At 52.1% G+C, this 21,410-nt stretch overlaps 1 protein-coding gene across 1 annotated transcript in view; it reads left to right on the forward strand.

Moving 5' to 3' along the window:
- COL22A1 (collagen type XXII alpha 1 chain) overlaps nucleotides 1-21,410 on the forward strand; it is a 249,321-nt gene that overhangs the window by 106,422 nt on the left and 121,489 nt on the right. Inside the window, exons 22-29 of the mRNA XM_023514966.1 lie at nucleotides 1,067-1,120; nucleotides 9,878-9,931; nucleotides 10,588-10,641; nucleotides 12,942-12,995; nucleotides 13,947-14,000; nucleotides 18,482-18,526; nucleotides 19,083-19,145; nucleotides 19,561-19,614. Of these exons, the coding sequence (XP_023370734.1) occupies nucleotides 1,067-1,120; nucleotides 9,878-9,931; nucleotides 10,588-10,641; nucleotides 12,942-12,995; nucleotides 13,947-14,000; nucleotides 18,482-18,526; nucleotides 19,083-19,145; nucleotides 19,561-19,614 (432 nt within the window). The remainder of the gene's footprint in view (nucleotides 1-1,066; nucleotides 1,121-9,877; nucleotides 9,932-10,587; nucleotides 10,642-12,941; nucleotides 12,996-13,946; nucleotides 14,001-18,481; nucleotides 18,527-19,082; nucleotides 19,146-19,560; nucleotides 19,615-21,410) is intronic.

The raw sequence follows: 21,410 nt of genomic DNA on the forward strand, positions 1-21,410 counted from the left end.
ACCATGGGAGGCCTGAGGAGTGGGCGTCAGAGTCGAGGCTGCAGGACCACACAGATGTGGACATTGCCTGAACTCTGTCACTTAACTAATGCTGTAATGTGACAAACACCAGCTTTGGACCTCAGTTTGCACCCCACCCTGACGGGCTGTGAAAACCTGTGTTCCAGGGGCCTCTCACAGAGTAAATTCTCCCAAGGCAAATGACGTGTGAAGGACCAGGAAGACTTTGCCACAAAATAGGTGCTTAGAAAATATGGGTCGAATCCAGAGTCGTGTTATACTTTTAATTTCTGATTGCAGTGTATTTATTTAATCAAAATATCACAGGACATAAGCAAAAACTGCATCCTGCCGTCCAGATACCTCTGCTGCAGCCTAGACCATGATCCAAACTAAAGGCAGCAGCACATACCTCACCCCTATTTAGAAAGGCTGGATGATGACGGGGTCATCCCACAAGGTCACCCTGCTGTACACAGGGTGTGCACTGCAGCTGGGGTTTTAGTGGGAGAGTGAGGATGGCCTCAGAGGCACAAATGCATCAAGTCTCATCCTTCCCATGAAAAGTATGTGACCTGGATAGAGCAGAGTGACTCCACACAACCTGGGTAAATTAAATGGAGACAAGCAGAGCGTATGTCCAGAACTGAATGGCATGCAGCAGTCTGTGAATATAAAAGGGAGGGGTGGGGGGTGTGTGATGCTTACCTACCAGCGCATAAATATCCTGGAAAGATTAGCCAACATCTGCTCAATTAGCTGCTTGCAACGAAAGGAGCCCAGTGGTTGAGAGTGGGATAAGGGGATTCCTCCCAGGCACACCTTTTTGTAACATTTGAATTCAAGCCCCTATGTTGTCAAAAACATCTAAGTCACAGAGCTGGGACCCAGGGCCCAGCCTCCCCGCCCACTCCTGGGCTGCCTTTCTGTAGGGCACTGCCACACAGACAGTGGCTAATCAGGGGGCTTGGGAGATCAAGACTGGAATTTCCACCAGGACAGATACTAGGTGGGCCCTGGCAATGACTGTCTGCCTGTTAATTTTGGTTTCTTCTTTTGCACTTAGGGGAAGAAAGGTGACATAGGACCGCCTGGAATCCCTGGATTGCTGGGGCCGCAGGTAACTACTGTCTCTTAAATTCTCTTCCATAGCAACACTGCTTTTCCTGATTAAATGACCGGGTAGCCATTCTCAGGGCGGTAACTAGCTTCCTGCTAGTTACCTCTGCAAAGCATTAAAAGGAATAGTCAGGGAATCGCTTGTCTGTCCTCCCTGGGTGATATGGGTGGAATTGCCATCATGTACAGTCCTGGGGGAATTGGGGGCTAGAGGGAGGCTGGCACATGATGATAAGAGTTATGGCACCAGTCTTTTAGGAAAGGGTATTGGTGGGAGGTGGGGTGGGGACTCTAGGATGAGACGGCCAGGAAAGCTTCCCTGGGGAGGTTCACCTGCCCTTGGCAGACATGGCTCAACCAGACAGGCAGGGGCAGAAGGACAAGGGGCCTTCCCTGGGGTGCAGCTCTGCAGAGACTCTGGGCACAGTGGCGCAGCGGGCATGTGGGTGCCCACTGGCACCTGGGTGGCAGGAGCACAAAGCCCTGAGCAGAGTGCTGGGAGAACGAGCTGAGTGAGAATCCTGAGGGGCTCAGCGAGAAGGCCTGAACATCAAAAGGGCCATCACTGTCCTGGGGCCAAGATACCTGCATCCAGTTCTCAGCCTCCCAATACACTGGGGTGGGGGCCAAGTCCTTTCCCCTCCATGGCCTCAGTCTCCCCATCTGTAATCACACGGGCCTCTATCCCCAGGTGGTACTCTGGGACTCGCTGCCCTGGGGGGCCCCTGCGTCTTCCTGCTGCCCCTCCCCCCAGCCCCTGCGGCCTCTTAGGCTGAGCTTCAGTGCCGCTCCCAGGGCTGTCCCTGCCCCCACATGCTTCCAGCTGTGCTGCCCCAGAGCCATCCCTGTGGGTCCCGACAACCACCTGGCCAGGTGGGCAGATGCAGGATGCCTTTTCCCCACAGTACGATGAGGGGTGAGGCTCCCAGATCCAGAGGGATCCACAGGGCCACCCTCTGCTGAGTGGACACCTGGCTTCAAATGTGTGTCCCTTTCTCCCCAGGTGACCTTGGCCTTCAACTCTCTTAGTCCCCCTTATTTGTAAATGCAGCATCAAGGTGAGCCCCTCCCCCTACAGGGGACCGCAGTGAGGGGAGAGCAGGGGAGCACCTGGCGCCCCATGCGGGCACTTCTGGCATCCAGCCTTCCCTTCCTTCTCCCTTGCCTGCCATGTCACAGCCCCTCGCCCTCCTCCCATGCCCCAGCCCTCCTCCTCAGTTCAGTAAATTCGAGGCAATGCCGGGAGGAGGAGACGCACAGTGTCAGCCCGAATCCCAGCCTCACAACTTTCCAGCAGTAGGACTTGAACAAGTTCCTCACCCCTTTCAACTTTGGTTTCATCATGTTGAAAATGATAATAAAAATAAAAAAGGAGGGCAGTAGGGTGGGTCGAAGAGAAGAATGGGGCCATGATGGGAGAAAGTGAGGTCCCCAAGGGATAGGGCACACCAGGGAACCAAATGGGGGCTGTGCCTGTTCTGGCCATGTTGGCATCAAACAGATGGTCACAGTGATCCTGGGCTCTTCTGCCTGGTCCTCCCAGGCACTACCCTGGACTGGGCACGCCCCCTCCACACTGGACTCCCTGGGGTGCTGATCACCCCACGCATCGTGCCCGGGCAGGGAGGCACCCACCAGGAAGGTGCACACTGCACCTGAGAAGCCAGTTTTTATTGTTTGCTGACGTGAAGTTGTTAGTGAACAGCGGGCACCTTGGACGCAGTCTGAGATTTCATCTCTATACCTCATTTGGGTCGGGAATCAGCAAAGAATTAGAATGTATGATCCATTGTAATTCACAGTTTTCTAAAGCTTTCACATTCACTGTGGCATTTTGCTGTTAATAATGAAAAATAGAATGGTTTTTGACTTTGTTTTATGCCCTTTTGTCTTGGAGAGCAAAACTCATATATTTTAAAATTCACTGTCAATGTAGTTCTATCAAATTATTTTAAAACTACAATTTTTTTCCTACAACTCTTTGTTTGCTACCCTGGAAAATATATTTCCTCCTGTCATTTTTACCTTTGAAGTCACTTTCATCCAGAAAACCTTTACTGAATGCCAAACGTAGAGCCTGGGGCTGTGGAGAGAAATATTACCAGGCTTTCCATGACAGAGGTTTGCCAATAATGATGCACCTTGAAGTATTTGGAGATCTCAGGTGGTTCAGAACCAGGCAACATAGAGTTTGCATATGCGCCACCTGGCACCCTGGAGCACACCTCTGCAATACGGACTCCCAGCTGCATCCTGGTCAGCCTCCCTGAGCTAACAGGCCTGCCCCGCAGCCCTCTGCCATCCCTCTGGGTCATTCTTCCTGATGTTCCTGTGGGCCACCTCTCCTGGGCTTGGCTCTGTCTCCTGCTCACCACCCATGTATTTGGGCATTGTCGTCTCGTCCATTGGTTTATTCCTTTAACAGGCATTTATTAAGTACCTACAGTATATGGAATTCACTTCTGTGTTCAGGGAAGGTGAGGCCAGCAGGTCAGAGGACAAAGGCCACTGAAAAGAGCTTGTTACCATAGTTTCCAGGGAAGGGAGCCTTCTGCTTCTGCAGGCCTGCAAGGGACAATCTCAGGACTCGGAAATGTGGGCACGAGCCTTTATCATGTTTTTTTGAGGGAAGGGAGGGAGGCACAGAGTCAGTAGCTGAGCAGACGCAGGTTTGGATAGTTTGAAAGTAACTTCAGGCACTAGGGGTGCCTGGCACCTGATCTTGGGGTGACTTAGCCAGTGGAAGAGTGCCCCCTCTCTTTTGGTGTCCCTTTTTTAAGATGAAAAACTTTAACTGCTGGATCATTTTATAATAAATATAGGCATACTTGCAGGGGGACTCGTGTGACCTGGCAGCCTTTTCAGAAAGATGACAATCTCGGTCTAGTCTTGCCAAGTGTTTGTGCAAAGGCAGCCCAGCTTGGTGCTGTGCTCCTGATCAAGTTCCTTGAAACTGGTGGGGTCACAGGCTTGGGGCTCTGTGCAGAAACTTCTAGAGGTAGACAGGCATGAGAGTTGTGTTAATTTATGCAAGTAATGTCCATGAACCTCCCAATTCCATCCAACTTCACAGATCTACTCCAATTGAAAATAGGTGGTTATTGGGAATAATTAATTTGCCTTTTCTTTATTAATGACCACTAGGTTAATCAGTTATTTACACATTATCATTATACTACTACTACTATTAAGTATTTAGTTACTGTAGTATTACAGGGATCAAATGTGGTTTTATTAATAATAATTGGACTTACTGGTTAATTAGGAAGTAGAGTTGTTGCTTAGGTTTTTTCATTAGTAATAATGAAATCAGTCTTATTTTGTTGTTAATTGGCTAATTAGCCTATTGGCTAATTTGTTACTCTCATTCATAATTAGATTTTTTTTTAGCTATTTTATTAATGATTAAAAGAGAAGAAAGGGAAGTGACATTTGTGAAAGCCTCCCGTGTTTGGGGCTAGTTCATATACCCTCCTTAATCGACATGTAACAATCTGGCCTTTTTGTTATGGTCGGGGGTGTTAAGGCTCTGAGAGCTGAAGTCCATGGTCTTCATTGACTGAGGCAGCATGAAGTCAGTGAGGGTTTAGCCCAGGTCACCCCAAACCAGAGCCCTGTTTTTTCATAGAAACTCCTTGTTGTCTCTCAGCCCACAGAATAAGAAGGACTTGCTCACACCACCTTGGAGAGTTCTCAACAGTGCTGTGGCTTGAAACTCCCATACGCTTATCTATACAAGGATAATAATATAATAATATGTAGAATCATTGGCTTTCTGGAAGTCTTTTTGTGTTTTTTTGTTCGTTTATTTTGGTGACGGAAGGAAGGTGGAGGAGAGATAAGGGCTTCCTAGTTGTTAGAAAACCCAAATGTCATTCAAGTCCATGTAGAAAAAATACACAACAGGCCCAGCATTGCTTTCCTGTGGTTCTGCAGTGAGGCTTCCCACTTCATTGGGGAGCTGCTCTGAGAGCGACCTCACATGGCTGTTCTGTTTGGGGTATTGTTCAGCTTGCTTTTTAGGAGAAGAAGAGGACAGGAAATGAGAATCCTAATTAAACAGTTAATGAGAAGACCAAGGTTGGCCCAATCTCAGCGGTAGTTCCTGAGCTTCACAGCGAAGTCCTCCAAGACCATGGAAGATGCTGAACATCCCCTAAGAAAGCTGTGACCATGTTTAGCCTGTTACAAAGTAGTCTCTTCCCTGGAAAAGGGAGAAGGCTGGAGAAGCCCCAAGCCAGTGACCACATGGGAGCAGTGGCCCTCGGATGCGTGCCCAGTGAGCCTCAGACGTGCCTCTCTCTCTCCCTCCCTCTCTCTGTCTCTGTCAGGCCCTGTAGACTCCGGCTCAGCACACCACGTCTGAACGCGTCACCCCCACAAATCTGCCCCGAGGAGTCTTCTCTTTCCATTTAAGGCTCCTCTCCCAGTGTCTCAGGCTGTGTCCATGTCATCTTGTTACCCCTGTCCCCTGTGTCTGCAGCCCCCACCCCTTCCCTGCCCATGGGCCAGTGCAGGCTGCTTCTTTCCTGCTCTCCAGTGACTGCCCCTTGGTGTCTCTCTTGCTATCTCTTCTTTCTAGACGTCGTCTTAGAAATGTGTCTTTCTAAGTACAGATCTGCCCGTGTCACTCTGCTACAACACCTCTGTCATTTCTGTGCCCCTCAAAGACCGAGTGTGATGTTTTCTCCCCCCACTGTGGTCTCCTCCCTGCCGACACTGAGCTCCCTGTGCCTGTGCACCGTGTGACGTCCCCTTTGGGCTCAGCTGTTCCTTCCATGTGTGACACCCTTTCTTCTCTTCTCTCCCATCTGTTCAGGCCCTGCTGGGCCCCACTGAGCTCAGCCCCCTTCTGAGATGCTCCCTGCTCTCCCCACCACACTTCAGAGACCAGGAAGCTGCCCCTCAGTGAAGTGAATAGGAAGTGGCCGAGAGGGCTCCCGTTGGCTCCCTGGAGGCTGAGAGCTCTCAGGTGCCGGGACTTGCACACGGGTGGAGAGGTGGGTGCAGTCAGGGTGTCCTGGAGCAATGTGGATGAAGGCCTGCAGCCTTGTGGAATGCCAGGCATACAGGAGGTGCTGGAGAAAACAAAGCTTTCTCCCTTCCTTTGGGGACATGTGCATGTATATTGGCTGTCCTAGCCTGTGAGCTAAAGAGCCAATGCATCCTGTTTCTCCCGGAACATGGGCTCTGCCCCACCAACCCTCCTCATGGCTGAACTGAGACAAAAACTCACCAGCGCTACAGGAGCTGTCTGGTAACCAGGGTGAGGCCAGATGGGACCTGTGAGGTGTCTGCAGTCTCTGCCTGTCTCTGGGGGCCTAAAGAAGGGAAAGCCTGGCAAACAGGGCAGGGTCTGGCAGGAGGGCTGGCCAAGAGTGCATCCTGACGCCTGTTCTTGCCACAGCCCCCATATGCATCCCAGCTGGGTCACAAGTCCGTCCCCTGTAAACGGAAGGGCAGCTGGGAACAAATCGCTTTGCTCCATCTTAAGATCCCTCCTAGCCATGGTTTCTAGACTTTCTAGCAACTGTTTCCAGCTGCTTTTGCCTCCTTCTTCTCTCTCTGGCAACGGTACTGTAGCTATGAGGTTTGATTGCTCTCATTCCCAGGCATACGGTACCAGACAAGCCGTTGTTGAACCTCTGCAGTGGGTGTGCACAGCATGGAGCCGCTGCTGTGGTCTTTCTGGGAAGGTGGGCTCAGGGATCTTCTGACCTGCATTTAAAGCCTTAAGTTCTAGTTCTCCTTAATGTGCAGAGTCTTTTAGGAGATAGAACCATTCAAAGGTGGACGGGGCACAGGAGGGATGAGCCCCGTGTCCCAAGTGGGGACTATGCACCCACTTCCCACTGTGGGGTGTGAGGTGGGAGTCCCACTGTGGGTTAAGGGGTGTGGGTCCCACTGTGGGGTATGGGGTGGGGGTCCCACTGTGGGTTAAGGGGTGGGGGTCCCACTGTGGGGTACGGATGCTGAGTCCCACTGTGGTACAGAGCAGATGCTGTCAGCTGGGTTTTTGGAAGTGAAATAATGGACCATAACACAGTCTGTCTCAAAACTTTTGTAGTGACCCATGTATTAGGCAGTTTTGCTCCAAGTCCTGGTTCCTCACTGTGGAGTGGGATGAATGAGGCCTGCCTGCCGTGAGGGGCAGGAGCTCCGGGCATCAGTGTTTGGAGGCAGGCTGGGGCGGGTTCCCCCTCCCTCTCACTGTGACCCTCACGGGATTGTCGCTGCAGTGGGTGTGGTAGGTGGGGGTGGCCTAGGTGACTAATTCCCACACTTGGTGGCTCATCAGAATTACCTGGTGGCTCAAACTTCCTGACTTCTGGGATCTGGCCTGGCCTGTGGGTGGCCTCTGAGTCTACCCAAGGGGCCTGTCCCACTGTGGGTTCACAGTTTCAGGGCCCTGCAGCAGGGCCACATATCCCTCACCCTGGAGAGGGTAGCTGTGTGCCCTGAGGAGGGGTCCTGACCCTCTCTGGGCCTCAGTATTGTTTATTGTCAAACAAGGAGGTTCAGTTTCCGCAGGTGATCATTAGACACCTCTCAACTCTAACTGGCTATGAGACTCTAATCGCAGCAAATGCGGCATGCCAGGGTATTCACAAGGAGCGAGAGGCAGGGAAGGGGGTCAGAGTGCTGGGCAGGTCAGAAGGCTGCGACCTGGAACCCCTCACACCCCAGGCCACAGCATTGCGGAGAATGGAAAGAGGGAGGAGAACTGAGGGCTCCCAGATGGCTAGAGAGGGGGAGCTTCAGGGTTGGGGCGGGTGCTGGGGTAAGCTCTGCAGGGCTGGAGTGCTGGGAGACCCTCGGGGATCACGTTGCAGTCAGCGGGGCTGAGGCAAAGCCTCCCTGGGGCCTCATGCCTCCGGGAGGACCAGATTGGACCTGCTCAGGGCACCGTCACCTTGCCCAGACCCTCAGCTGCTCCCACTGAGAGCACATGTCGCCCAGGAAAGCAGATGCTACAGATTGAGCGAACTCCAGAGAATACCAGGTCCCAGTGCTTGGCAGAGTCCTATGCGGTGAAGGGTTTCTACTTGTGCCTCTGTTGACTCACTGGTGCCACCAAAGGGAGGACGGAGAACAGCTCCCCACACGGCCCTGCCGTTTTGTAGTGTTCGGCGCCCTCTGGTGGCCGCATGGTAGCGCTCCTACTGCACGGGCTGAGCACCTGCTGGGGCTGAGTCTGGGCAGAGGGAAGAGCCGGCCCTGCCTGAAGGGTGTATGGGGCAGATGAGCAGGTGTGCGGTCTCGGGCATCAAGCAGGGAGAGATTCATCCACTTGGGAGTTGGTGGGAATTAGAAATGCTCTCAGAATGGTGGAGACAGCCAAGAAGGGAGGCGGGGAGGGCAAGTGCAGAAGCAGGCTGAGCAGACAGAAGCATTCTGCCCCCAGGACAGTGTCGGCAGTGATGGGCAATGAGGGAGGAAACAGGGAGGTGTGAACACGCCTGGAGAAGCCTTACTCCTTAGAAAACTGGAGCCACCAAGCTGCTTCAGCTGTGGAGTGACTGGATGCTGAATGAGTGGGCCCTGGGCGGGGGCTGGTGGGGCCCTATCTGTTCCCAGGGCATTGAGTCCATGCCCCCTCTCGGGGTCCTGTGTGGTGACAGCCAGTTTCGGCTTGTAACCACCACCCTGCCTCCTCCAGATGCTTTTGTAAACACACATGTGGCCAATTCATGGCTTCCTGGGCACTCTCAGTTCCTCTAAGACTACACAGGAAGTCTCGAATCCTCATCCTGGCACCTGAGGCCTTGATCTTGGCCTGGGCAGCCCATGCTGCTCCCACATGGAAATGCTGGCTGTGCCTCAAACCTCAATTCCTGAGCAGTGCGGCCTTCACCCTTCATGCACCTGGTGCCCCTGCCTTTGTACCTTTGGCCAGTGGGTCAGTTCCTGTGCTGTCTTGGAACTCAGGGGCCACTGCCTGCCCTGTGCTCCTGGCTTTATTTGGTCCCTGGTCCTGGTCTACATGATGACCATCTGCTGCTTCTCCCCTGCCCACCCTCACCCTCAGTCAGGACCAGAGCCACCTTAGTCTCTGTTTACTAATGTGCCTTCTTCTGTGGCAGGGTGCTGAGGGTACCCTAAGTGTAAGCACAGCCATGAATAGTGGAAATAATGTCTGAGTCGAGGTCTGCAGAGAGTCAGCAGGAAGACTTTCACAAGTGCAGATGCCCGGCCCTACCTACCCCATGTCCAAGCCCAGAGTCAGAGAGTCCAGGCTGAGACCTGCACTGTTCACCCTGAGTCAGCGAGTCTAGGCTGAGATGGTCACTGTTCCCCCTGAGTCAGAGAGTCATGGCTGAGACTGTCACTGTTCACCCCGAGTCAGAGAGTCCAGGCTGAGACCTGCACTGTTCACCCCCAGTGGTTATGACACTGACATCAGCTCTTTGCCGGGTACAACTCATAATTGGGAACCACTTTTCCACAAGATCCTTGTTAAGAGGTTAGCCTGCTGCGCGCACGTGTGTTCAAGTATTTTAAACATATAGCAGATTAGATGACACACGGCTGGTCGTATACCCATCACCCAAACGTGATTCATGTTAGCATTTTGCAAATTTACTTCAAATCTTTCCTTTTTGCTTTTGTTTCTTTTTGTTTGAAAAAGAAGACACGACAAATAAAGTTGCCACCTCACCGTCACGTCCCCTTCCCTTTGTCTCTCTCCATGGCAGCCGTCCCCAGGAGGCTGATCTGGGCACTTCTGTAACCGACAATCCATGCTCTTTATTCACAGGGCCCTCCAGGACCATCTGGAGTCCCAGGCCCCCCTGGACCTGGAGGTCCCCCGGTAAGACTGGGGTTGGCTTCTTCTCAAGGGGCATTTAGATGGGGGTTTTGTGGCTTTGTGTTGTGTTTTCTCTCCCTGGGTATAGTGCAAAAGCACAAATGGGAGGGCCCCCATGTGCAGACACCCCCAAGCCTCTGGACTCTGAGACCTTGGGTCCCTTACACTGGGAGATCTCTCCAGCCAATTCAAAGCTTCCATTGGCTGCTCTGGAGATGTGGTATAGAATGTAGCCTGGGCTTCCCTGTCCCGTGTCTTTAATAGATTGTGCTAAGGCTTTGAGGCAAAACAGAGCACCAGGGACAGTGGCTGTCAGCATCTCACTACTCCCATTTTTCAGTGGACCCCTGGGAAAATGTCCTAAATTAGGCATAAGGGACAGAAACCACCCTTGTCCCTGGGTGGAGCTCACCCATGATTAGAAGAGGAGGCAGTTCTGTCCATCCTACCAGACGGCAGTAAATATGACGGGGCCCTGATGCAACCAGAGAAGCCATGGACTTGCAACTCTGTGTTTCACAGTGTCTGGAGTGAGGATGGCAGAGGCCCCATGCCCTTCTCAGAGCCAGAGACCTGGGCCTGTGCAGGGAAGGACTTTCGGCCACTTATCTGGTCTCCAGACAGCTGACACTGAAACTTTCCATGTGTTCTCCTTTCAGGGTTTACCTGGAGAGATTGGCTTCCCGGGGAAGCCTGGGCCTCCCGGGCCTGCGGTGAGTGTCTCCATGCATCTTCCTACCCCTGCTCAGTCAGGAATGATGGGGCCCCGGCAGTCGGCCTGGGGCTGCCCTCCCAGAGCTGAGGACTCCTTGGTCAGTAAGGACCAAGGCCCAGCACTCAGCTGGAGTCTTCCTTCTGCAGAAATGTCCTTGTTCTCTGCTCTGCCTGCTGAGGCTCTTCCCTGTGCACCCTGGCCACTCTCCCCAGGCCACTGGCCTTGCCCATGTCACCCAAAGACATGTTCAAAAGCCCTGGCCATTGGGGGCAGGGCCGCTTGTGCTTAAGAGCTAACCTGAGGGGCCCAGAAGCAACATTTAGGGAGGTGCAAGGAAAGGCGGGTGTGGCAGCTTCTGTTACCATCCTGATTGTGTTTGCGCATGTGTCAAACCGAGTGACTCTGTGTGGGGTGTGTGTGTGTCTCAGGGGACCTTCTCATTTCTTTTAAGTCCTTTGAGCGCAGCTCAGCAAACTTTAGTGTGTCCCCAATGGGAGGCACAGTTCAGGGTAGGCATATCTCCTTGCCATGGTGGGTGCAGCTCTTCAGGGCAGAATGGTGGGGGCAGATGGGGAGCACTCTGGTGCCGTGTGGCTGAGTCCTGGCTGAACTCCACTGTCGCCCCCAGGGAAGCCTCCTCTTCATTTCCAGAGGCTTCCTTCCCCTAGTTCTCCCTTGGGGAACTCCCCAAGGATGCAAATCCAGGGTTCTGATGTACACTCAGGTGAACTGATGCACAGCCGAAGGAATGCCACACCAGGTGTGCTCATCATCACCAACCAATGTTCCTGGGACACACAGTCAACTGTGCCATCACCAACAAACATTCCTAGGACACACAACTGCAACGTCACCAACAAACACTTTATGCAGGTGATAGGACCATCTGAAAGTTCAAACACACTGACAATCTCATCTGAGCTAAAGGGTTCATCAAAAAGTATTTCCATTAGGGTGAACATTCAGAAGAGGGGAGGGTATCACGAGAAGAAGAAAAGATAGTCAGAGGCACCCACAGGCTGTCACAATAAGGCTGCAGCCACGGAAGGCTGGGAACACGGCTTCTGGCTTCATTCTTTGCTCTTGGTCAAGATCGTGCTTTAATGGATCCAAGTGACTTTCCAACCCCCACCCAGGTACAAGCCCATCCTCCCGCCCTCCAGAGGCCTTAGCTTCCTGGACACCTGCTGTGTGCAGCTGGAGCTCTGTTTTTAATAGTCACCAGTCCAGGCTGGAGACCCAGGGAGAAGCGAGTTTTAAATTGGGGGCAGTAGGTTTTGTGGGTGAAGAATCACCAGGTACAAAACTTCTGAGTCATGCTAATAGCTGCTAAAGCACGAGCACATGGGAAACTCTCAGGGGGAGACGGTTTCCTTGGCGGCAGTGATGGGTGAGTGAGTGTGTGTGTGGACCAGATGTACCACTTAAGGCCTGCAGAGTGTCTGGAAGGGAAGGGCTTGGAGGCGGGGCCTGGGTTTAACACCTTGGCTGCCACTTTAGAGAAAGGTTTTGCTTGGGGATACCGTGTTTTATTAGGTCAAGAGACTTGTGAGTTACATATGCTTCACAAGGCCCCAGGCTCAAAACCAGCATAAATTAAATACAACTCACATGGCAGTTAACATGTTGAACTCTGTGGGTCTCCAGCACTCACCCTATGACCTCATGTAAGCCACTCACCCTTAGGAGCCTTCAGCTCTTCACCTGCAGAGAGCCTGGTGACACGTGTCCCTGCCATGTGGTTGGTAAGGATGGTGGTAGAGGAGGCACCTTGCACTGGAAACGCAGCAGGGACCTCCTCACTGTGGTCACAGGAATGAAAGGCAGTGATGCCAGGCCACGCCAACAGACTGAATTCTTGTGCTTTTGAAGACAAGAGGGAGGGAGTAAGGCTTGGAGGAGGGACACAGGTGGCAACCAGATCCTGGAGAGGAGAGATGGAGTGCTGTGGACAGTGTTGTCCCCAGGGGCCTCTAGGAAGCTGAGGGTAGAAATGAAGCCATCAGAAGGTGGTTCCAAAGATGTCTTGGCCCCCTGAACCCCAGCCCACCAGGCCTGGCCAGGGTGCTGGAATTAGACATGAACCAGATGGTGATATGTGACTCGGTCATAAGAGAATATGAGAAGGGGACAGGGTCTGACGGGGAGCACGGGCACTATAGTAGCTTGTGGGCAGCGGACGCCCTGAGCCTCCTGGTCTCTGGTCATAAAATCAGGTCCGGGTTTAAAAGATCTTAGTGCAACACTTTCCTAACAATGCCTTTTTATTTTCATTTTATTTCTTCTCTCTTGGCCCAGGGACCACCTGGAAAGGATGGGTTGAATGGACCACCAGGCCTGCCAGGATCCAAGGTTGGTCCTCACGAGCTTGGCATCTGTTTGGGAGCCCAAATCACAGAAGCAACAGAAATTCTTGATTGTTGGGAATTTTAAAATAAGTCGGTTGCCTGAGCTGTGGATCAGGACTCAGCTGAAAAGTTTGGATTACAAGTCAGGTGTGGGAGTCTTTATTTCCACTTAAATAACTGGGGAAGGATTTGGAAGCCTTGGGCTTTAAGGTTAATCTGTTAAAAATATGTATTTATTTTATTTTCAAGGAGGAAACACTTTTAGATACCCTTACTTAACACAATAAGGGACTTCAGTGTTAGACATACTCGAGTGGGGCTTACTCTAGTAGGGTTATCAAGGTAAAAGTCGGAAGTTAGATATCATAGCACTGGGAAATAAATAGAGTGTAAAGCCTTCAAGTGTACAGTTATCTAACTAGACAACACGGCTTTGCAGATGAATTTTACTCTTTCACAGGGAACATACACAGGCTCACAATGCTTACTAAAGTCCCCGAAAGGCCGCTATTAAAAATGACTTCTTAATATTCTAGGAACTTTGCTGTTCTTTACAATAAGCAGACTAAGAAACTCAACTATTTCATGACAAAATATACAGTAAAGATGGACTTAATTTTATGGGCATTTTCTCTCAGTATTCTACATCCTTCTCCCTTCTCTCCCAAGATAAAGGATAAATGGCTAACCACGCCATTCTTCCTTGCTCTAAATCTCTCAAGAAGGAAAATGCACCAATTCTGCTAAATTATATTTTTATAAGTCAGCATCAGAGCTGTTGAGTAAGGAGTTCAGGACGTGAGATGAGCTGCCGTGTGCGATGACCACATAGAATTTCAGAAGTCCAAAACCACCCAAGTACAAGCAGTTGTGATCCTTACCAATCTATAACTAGCAACAGGTGTGTTGAACCCACCTTGCGTCTCCTCTAAAGTCTGCTCTGTGTTCCTTGCAGGGGGAGCCAGGAGGAAGAGGGGAGGATGGTCTGCCCGGGAAGCCTGGCCTCAGGGTACGGACTCCGCCTCCCTCCCACTAAGCTGGTGACTGCTGGTGCATTTGGGGCTGTGTGCGAGTTTCCACTGTTCACGAGTGGAGCCTGTATGCTGGCACTGCAGAAAATAAAAAGGAACATTGCAAAGGGGTGGGCATGGGCAGGGCCAAGGGGCTCTAATCTGGAATGGCAACAGAGGGTGAGGCTGGGGCCACCACCACCTCCAGGACAGAGGGGTCGAGGAGGCTATGGCTCTGCAGTCTGGAGAGACCTGTGGCTAGAGGAGGAGTCACTCCTGTGACTGTGTGGCCCAGAGGTTGTCCTGGTAGGGAGGGAGCGGGGGACAAACACACTGAGCACTCTGGCTCTGTCCTCCTCTCAGCTTTGTACCGGCTACCTCCAGTGTTTCCCAGTGGCTGAGCCCTACGGACAGCCAGAGGCTTGGGGGGGGGAAATGTGAGAAGGGGTCTGAGGGAGACAGGGCTCCTCAGCATGGAATTTGAGAGTAAAGAGCCCTGAGTGCCCTGTGGTGATGACTGTCCCTTTGCCAAGACTCCCTCTGGGGACGGCTGCTTCCCCCTGAAGCTATCCTTGTGGGTGGCCTTGCCGTGTTTAGCTCTGAGGCCTCCCTCAAGTCTGGCCTGGGCTCAGAACAGACTAGGGAGGGCTGGGTTGCATGCATGGGGTGTGTGTGTCTGTGCTGCATGTGTGCACATGTGTGTGGAGATGCACAGGCTCCTGCGGTTCTGGGAAATGGCTTCTCCAGACGAGAGGCTGCGTGGGTCATCTGCTCCTCCTGTCCCTGCCTGCAGGGCTCCCATTCTCCCAGGGATGAACAATCCAGTCAGTGACTGGGTCTTAGTCACTCCTGTCTCCCACTGCCTGCCTGCAGTCAGGTGCTTCTGTCTTCAGCCAGGGCTTACTGGGTTAGTAGCTCAGGAGTGGCCTGGACTCTGCACAGTGGCAGTGCTGACCTCAGAGGAGGGTATGTCTCAGGTGTTCTATTTAGTGGCCAGGTGCATGTGGGCAAATGTCCCCTGTTGTGTCACTGTGCATAACACAGTCATTCCTTAGGAGATAAAATACAGCTGAAAAAGCCCAGATTCAGTGGCACTCCTGCTACCTCAAGCACACTGGGTTTGCACAAAATGTGGAGTGAGTGCTGCCCGGAGCCACTCCAAAACTCCGGCTTCCTGGACTCTAGGCACTGAGAACCCAGGTCACAACCCTGGGCCCCCCGTGCTCTTCACACACAGAACACTAGAACTATACCAGGATGACTTGGGCGAGACGTTTGGATCCTTCAGCCAGTAGTGACTATTGGAAATATAACACATGCAGATTGAAAACGAGAGAAATCCCCAAGGATGCCCTGAATTTCATCCGATAATTCTCATAATCGATCACAGCAAACCCAGTGAGAACATTACAGATTGTTTCCCTGCTGACTAAAAGTTGAAATTTATCCAGTATAAACCTGGAAGTGGTTGCCACCCTCACGGACAATCCGTCTGCACACCTTCCGGGGAGGCCTGCCAGCCACACCTGGGAGCACCCTGGCCAATGGCTCTCAGTGGACACACTCATCCGAGCGGAGGGGACGGTCAGGATGAAATGAAGAGTCCAGGCCACGTTAAAATATTCACAGTTTATTGAAGATACAAAAAGCTCTACAAAGTTAAGATGAGGCTGGACAGTGAGGGGGTGGAACTGGCTGCCCACTTCTACTTCCTGTCTACCTAAAAGCTGCTTTCATCTAGTGTGACCTTCTTACTTAATCTCCACTTCACATCTTTACTGGGCCCCATGGGCTGGAAAGCAGGCCAGAAACCAAACTGCATGGTCCCAGCAACCCCTCTCCACCCTCCTGTGAATCCTTCAAAGCCAGTGTCCTGGGGAGCGTCAGAGTCTCCTACCCTGGTCCTGGCTGGCACTAGAGATAAGATGCTGGTGCAAGATCAACCCCTGTTGTGGAAGGTGGTGATTCTAGAATCCGTCTCGGACACAGTGTCATCCACTCTGCAGGAAAGACGGCTGTCCCCACCTTCTCAAGATGCCCTCTCTCAGCCTGCAGGGTTCCCTCTGACTTTGATAAGTTCATTCCTCTGTTAACGTTCTCTGGCCCCAGGCTTTGCTTAGTTCATTTCTAACTGTTCACTGCAGGGCTGCCCCCCCATTTTCAGAGAGTTCCTCTGAGTAATAGACAGGGCTGATTTTTACTTTTCAGAGATCCCCTTCACTTCCAGGTTTATACTGGATAAATTTCAACTTTCTGTTCAGTAGGGAAACAATGTGTTCTGTTCCTGTCGGGTTTGCTGTGATCGATTATGAGAACTATCGGATGAAATTCAGGGCATCCTTGGGGATTTCTCTCGTTTTCAGTCTGCATGTGTTACATTTCCGATAGTCACTAGTGGCTGAAGGATCCAAACGTCTCTCCCAGGTCATCGTGGTGCAGTTCGAGGGCTCTATGTTTGAAGCGTTTCTCTGAAAAGTTTAAAATTGAACTTCCTGCAGTTCTGACACTTTACCTGCACTGCCATAGTCCTAGAAGTGACCTGGCGTGCGGGGCCTTGTTACCCTATTTGGACAAAGTGCCAACCAAAGACACAGATTATTTTCCAACATGATCACAAACAAGTCATAGATGGCAGATTCGCAGAGTCTATCCAGGGAGTGGAGTTGTTTGTAGCATGAGCAGAGACACTGGCATTCTGGGGCTTGGTCAGGAATTCAGGACTCCTGGCCATTCCATGTGCCTTGGGATTGGGGTTCACAACACAAATTCAGGGGCACTGCTGATGTCTTCAGCACTTTTTTTTCTGACCAAACTCAGCTGCTTCCCCGTCTCAGTATGGAAGAGCCGTTCCCTCTGCGAACGTGTTTTCATCCCCGCAGATTTAAAGCAGCAATTTGAGTGACGAGTATTTGCACAACTCTACTTAGAGCAATTCTTGCTAATTGTGCTTATAAACACCAGGAATTGATGGGAGCACTGGAATGTGTCCAGAATTTCAAAATGTGCTGACTTCAGATGCCACTTCCCATCCCGACACCAGCGCTCCAGGAGGAACCATGCGCTTATGCTATGAGACGCTCTGGGTGACTTTTGTTTCGTGTTCTTCCAGTCTGGTGGCGCGGGGGTGCTGGACCTCACTCCCAGCTGCGTCTGGCCAGTCCAGGGACAATCCGCACCTGCGTGCACACCACCTGCTCACTCATTCCTCTGTCCCTGGGCTCGCTCACTTATTAGAAAACCACAGTTCTCTGTGAAATCTACACAAAAGGTTTTACTAAATAGCATAATGAATACTAGAAAAAAATTACCATTAGAGAAGTTGGTGATTTTAAAGAGCAACACCATTGCTTAAAAATTATAATCTCTCACCACCACTTTGTACTTCTTGGCTAGGGTGACTTGTGACTTGGTAAGCACAGCAGCCCAGCGCCCTGGGATCAGGATAGAGCCCTTCTGGTCCTGTGTCCTGTACATCAGCGTGACCACAAAGTGCTCCTTGGGAACTCCCCTAGTCCCTTCAGGCTTCTGTGACAACATACTTTTGATGGGGTAATTTATAAACAACATACCCTCACTCCTCAGAGTACTGCAGGCTGGGAACTCCAGGATCAAGGTGCCAGCAGATTTGGGGACAGTGAGGGCTCTCTGCTTCATGAATGACACTTTATATCTTTGTCCTCACACATGGTGGAAAGGCTAAAGGGTTTCGCAGTCTTTTTCACAAGGACACTAATCCCATTCATGATGGTGGAGCCCTGGCGAGCTGATCCCCTCCCTGTGGCCCTGCCTCTTAACTACTGCCACATTGCAGACAATATTTAAACATGTGAATTTGGGGGGATACCTTCAGGGCATAGCAAGAACCTAATGGCTGAGGACACAACTTGCAATCTATAAGAATCGCATCACTTTGGGGTGTATGTAATGTAAGCTCCAAGGTTTAACAGGATGTCACCCAAGGCTGGCTTTCACTGTAACACACCGTGGGAGGGGAGAAGTGTGCCTCTCTCCTCACTCTGAGACTGTGTCTGAGCAGAGGGATGGACAGGAGTCTTGGGAACACCCCGTTGCCTTGAACAAAGTCCTTTTCCAGCTTCTGCTTCATCGTAGGGACGAGAGTGGAGTCCTGGCTTCCCTAACACTAGTAAGACTCAGCGTCAGGTGGATCTGGGAGTCCCGTGTTGGCCCCTCTTGCTTTGAATTACAAGTGTTTAGGCTCAGGATGAACAGATTCAATCTGTACAAACTCTGGGAGACAATCCCAGGAGTTGCTTCTTGGGGAAGAAATAAATCAACATGGGGAATGTGGAACCCCTCTCTGCAGAAATACTGCTGCTTTGGTTTCAGAGCCCATGACTCTTGATCCCGCCCCCATGCTGCATGTGTGAGAATGAAGGGCCATGTCCGGCAGGTGCTGGGCTGTGTGGGCCCAGCTGGGTGTGAGTGAAAGGTAATGGAGTGCCCATTATTCCACCTCCAGGGTGAAGTCGGGGAGCAGGGCCTGGCAGGCCGACCTGGAGAGAAGGTCAGTTTGTTCGTGCCTTTCTTCATTCATTTATGCATTCGTGGTTGCCCAGAGGAACAAGCCCTGTTCTTTGAGAGCTCCCTCTGTCCCTTTTGTACATTCATTTATTTGTTCAGTGATTGTCAGTGTGTTCTACACATCTGTCACTATGTTGGTCACAGCCAGGAACCGGGTAAACTGGACGTTGAGGGACAATTGGACAGGCGTAGTGAGGGGTGGCATGTGGTGTTGGGCAGAGGAGAGGGCTTTTCAGACTCAGGGATGGTCTAGGACTTTGTGGCTGAGTCGTATAGAATGGGGAGGAGTTGGACACCAAGAGACAAAATAGGGGTTCTCAGGAAAGGAACGGTCAGAGTGCGCGAGAGCTGGGCCCCGTGGATAAAGTGTCTGGGTCCCCCTTTCCCCACTGCACTGTTTTCCACATGGCTCCTGCAAAGCCAGACGGTGCTTAGGGGTGGAGAAAGGGACTGGTGGGCACAGGGCCCACGGCCTGGCCTAGGAGGGTGTCCCCCAGGGAAAGCTGTTCAGAGACACCAGGAACGTACTGTCTTCACAGGGGGCAGCTGGCCTCCCTGGTGCTCCAGGCTTCCCGGGCTTGCGGGGAGAGAAAGGAGACCCGGTGAGTGTGGCAGCTTCCTCCTCCCCGCCCTCACCTGTGCCCATGGAAAGCGGCTCGTTGGAGTCTCTGTTCCTTACAGGGAGGTGGTGGGTGATGGGTGTGCCCCCAAGGGGGGATGGAAGGGGGTTGGGGGGAGGGGACTGCCCGGGTCCATGAGCTGCAGCAAAGGATGGTGACTGGGGGATGGGAAGGCGGGGGCCAGGCGCCCCCTGTCAGGTACCAGGTGGGGGTTAGTGGCTTCCCACTTAATGACTGGATGGCCCTTCGAGTTAGACCTCAGCGTGCCTGCTTTAGTGCTCTGGCAAGGGCGGGTGTATCTCTCTCTATCCCAAGGTCATGTAGCTCTGACCTGGAAAGGGCAGGGATCAAGCTCAGTTTGGCTCCTAATGTTTTCTAATTTTATCTTTTACTATAGGGAGAAAAAGGCGAACTGGGACTTCCAGGACTGAAAGGCGACCAAGGTGAAAAGGTAGGAGCTTCTTGCTCTCATCCCCATCATCCGTTATCATTAGTCGCTTTTTTGTAAAGTCAGTTTTCTGCGGGCTGGGCTGTACCTGCACACGTCTGCGGAAGGTGCGTGCTCACTCCAGAGCGCCTCCGTGGGAGGAGGAGTCAGACTGGAACCTCAAGCTTTCTTGTTCACCATTGTTGTAAGATTAGAAAGGAGATGGTGGCGTTAGCGATGACACATCTATCCATCCCTCTGTCCATCCATCCGTTCCTGCCCGTCATGCCTACAAACCTGTCCTATGTTCCTGTGTGGCCAGTCCCTCTCTGAGCACAGCCAGATAAAGAAAAAGAAAGAAAGAAAGGGCAAGTGGTAGAGTGTGGACACTGCCTGGGCAACTGATGGATGGTGGGGAGGTCCTCCGGGGCTGGGGACAGCGAGAGGTGGGAAGGGCCTGTCCTCAGCAACCAGAGAGGCTGCCAGCTGTAGAAGGAGCCTGGTGGTCCTCCTGGTCTGGGGCAGGGATCTGGGGCAGGGGACTGACTCTCCTGGCCTGGCACAGTCCCATAGCCTGGCACTTTCAGTATCTAGGCCCGTCCCTTCCCTGTAGCCCAGATCTCCTGCCAGAACCGTGGACAGCAGAAAGGATGGGCAATGAGATCGCAGAGGTTGGCTCCTGGGACAGCTACCAGGATGGGGGAAGGCATAGGAACAGACAGGAAGAAACACACTTGCACCAGCAGCACCACTGCTGACGTAAAGGGCTGCTGCTCAGACTGGCTCTGAGGCCCAGCCCAGCCAGCTCACAGGTGGAGCCTGCCAGCCCGGGGCTCAGGGCCTGACACTGATGGTTGTGAAGGGAAGTTCCAGGCGGCTGCTTTACTTGAGTGACACACTGGTGGATGCCAGGAGAAAGATGGAACTTTTAAAATCATACAAAGAAGATGATTGCCTTCCATCTGGAATGTTCTTTCACAAAAGCATTTTGAAGATACGGTGAACTCTAATTTGGCATGCATGATCTGGGAAAATATATCCCCACTATTTCTTCCTGCTAAGGACCCAGGTCTGTGGTTTCAGCCCCTTTGAGGGTGTCCTCACTCTCTAAGGGAGCGTGCAGGGCAGGCCTGGAGCTCCAAAGAGGCGCTTCATCTATTTCGGCTTGTGTTAGAGCCACAGGGGAGCCTGTGCTGGTCAGGAAACACAGCTGGCCTTTCAGCACCTTCAGGAGAGCCTTTGACTGACTAGCTGCCGCTATGTGAACCCCCGAGGCTGTGGACTTTCGGGGCTGCTGAAGGCTGCACTCAGTATCTAGATTCAAGCTGAGATTTAGTGAGAATTTGTCAACTGGGAAACTGCCAAGTGGTCTGGCACACGAGGGAAGCTGTCGTTGAACCCTATGAATGTGACAAGCTCAGAGTCCTGCCTGTCTGAAATGCACGGCCAAGCAAGCCTCAGCCTCTGCTAAGTGGCATGAGCTTGACCAGCGGGATCTGTTCTGCAAGTTGTGCTTCCTGGAGGGTCCTTGTCTCACTTGGTTGTCCTCATAACAGTGAACTACAAAGTCATTTTCATTTTGATCCTCATTTTACAGATGAAAGAAGGAAGGCCCAGAGGGGTGTGTGTCTCAGCCAGAGGGGCAGAGGTGCAGCCTGATAGGACAGGGGTGGGCAGCGTCCAGGCAGGTGGGCACCAGAGTCTATGCTCTTCACCACGTCCTTCCAGTGGGGTTCTAACTTGTGCTCCCTATCTTAACCCTTTCAGCCCAGTAAAGGCATTCAGTGGGGTTCTAACTTGTGCTCCCTATCTTAACCCTT

The sequence above is a fragment of the Otolemur garnettii genome, unplaced genomic scaffold (genome assembly GCF_000181295.1).
Source record: "Otolemur garnettii isolate 467f Iridium unplaced genomic scaffold, OtoGar3 scaffold00062, whole genome shotgun sequence".
Taxonomy (NCBI): Eukaryota; Metazoa; Chordata; class Mammalia; order Primates; family Galagidae; genus Otolemur; species Otolemur garnettii.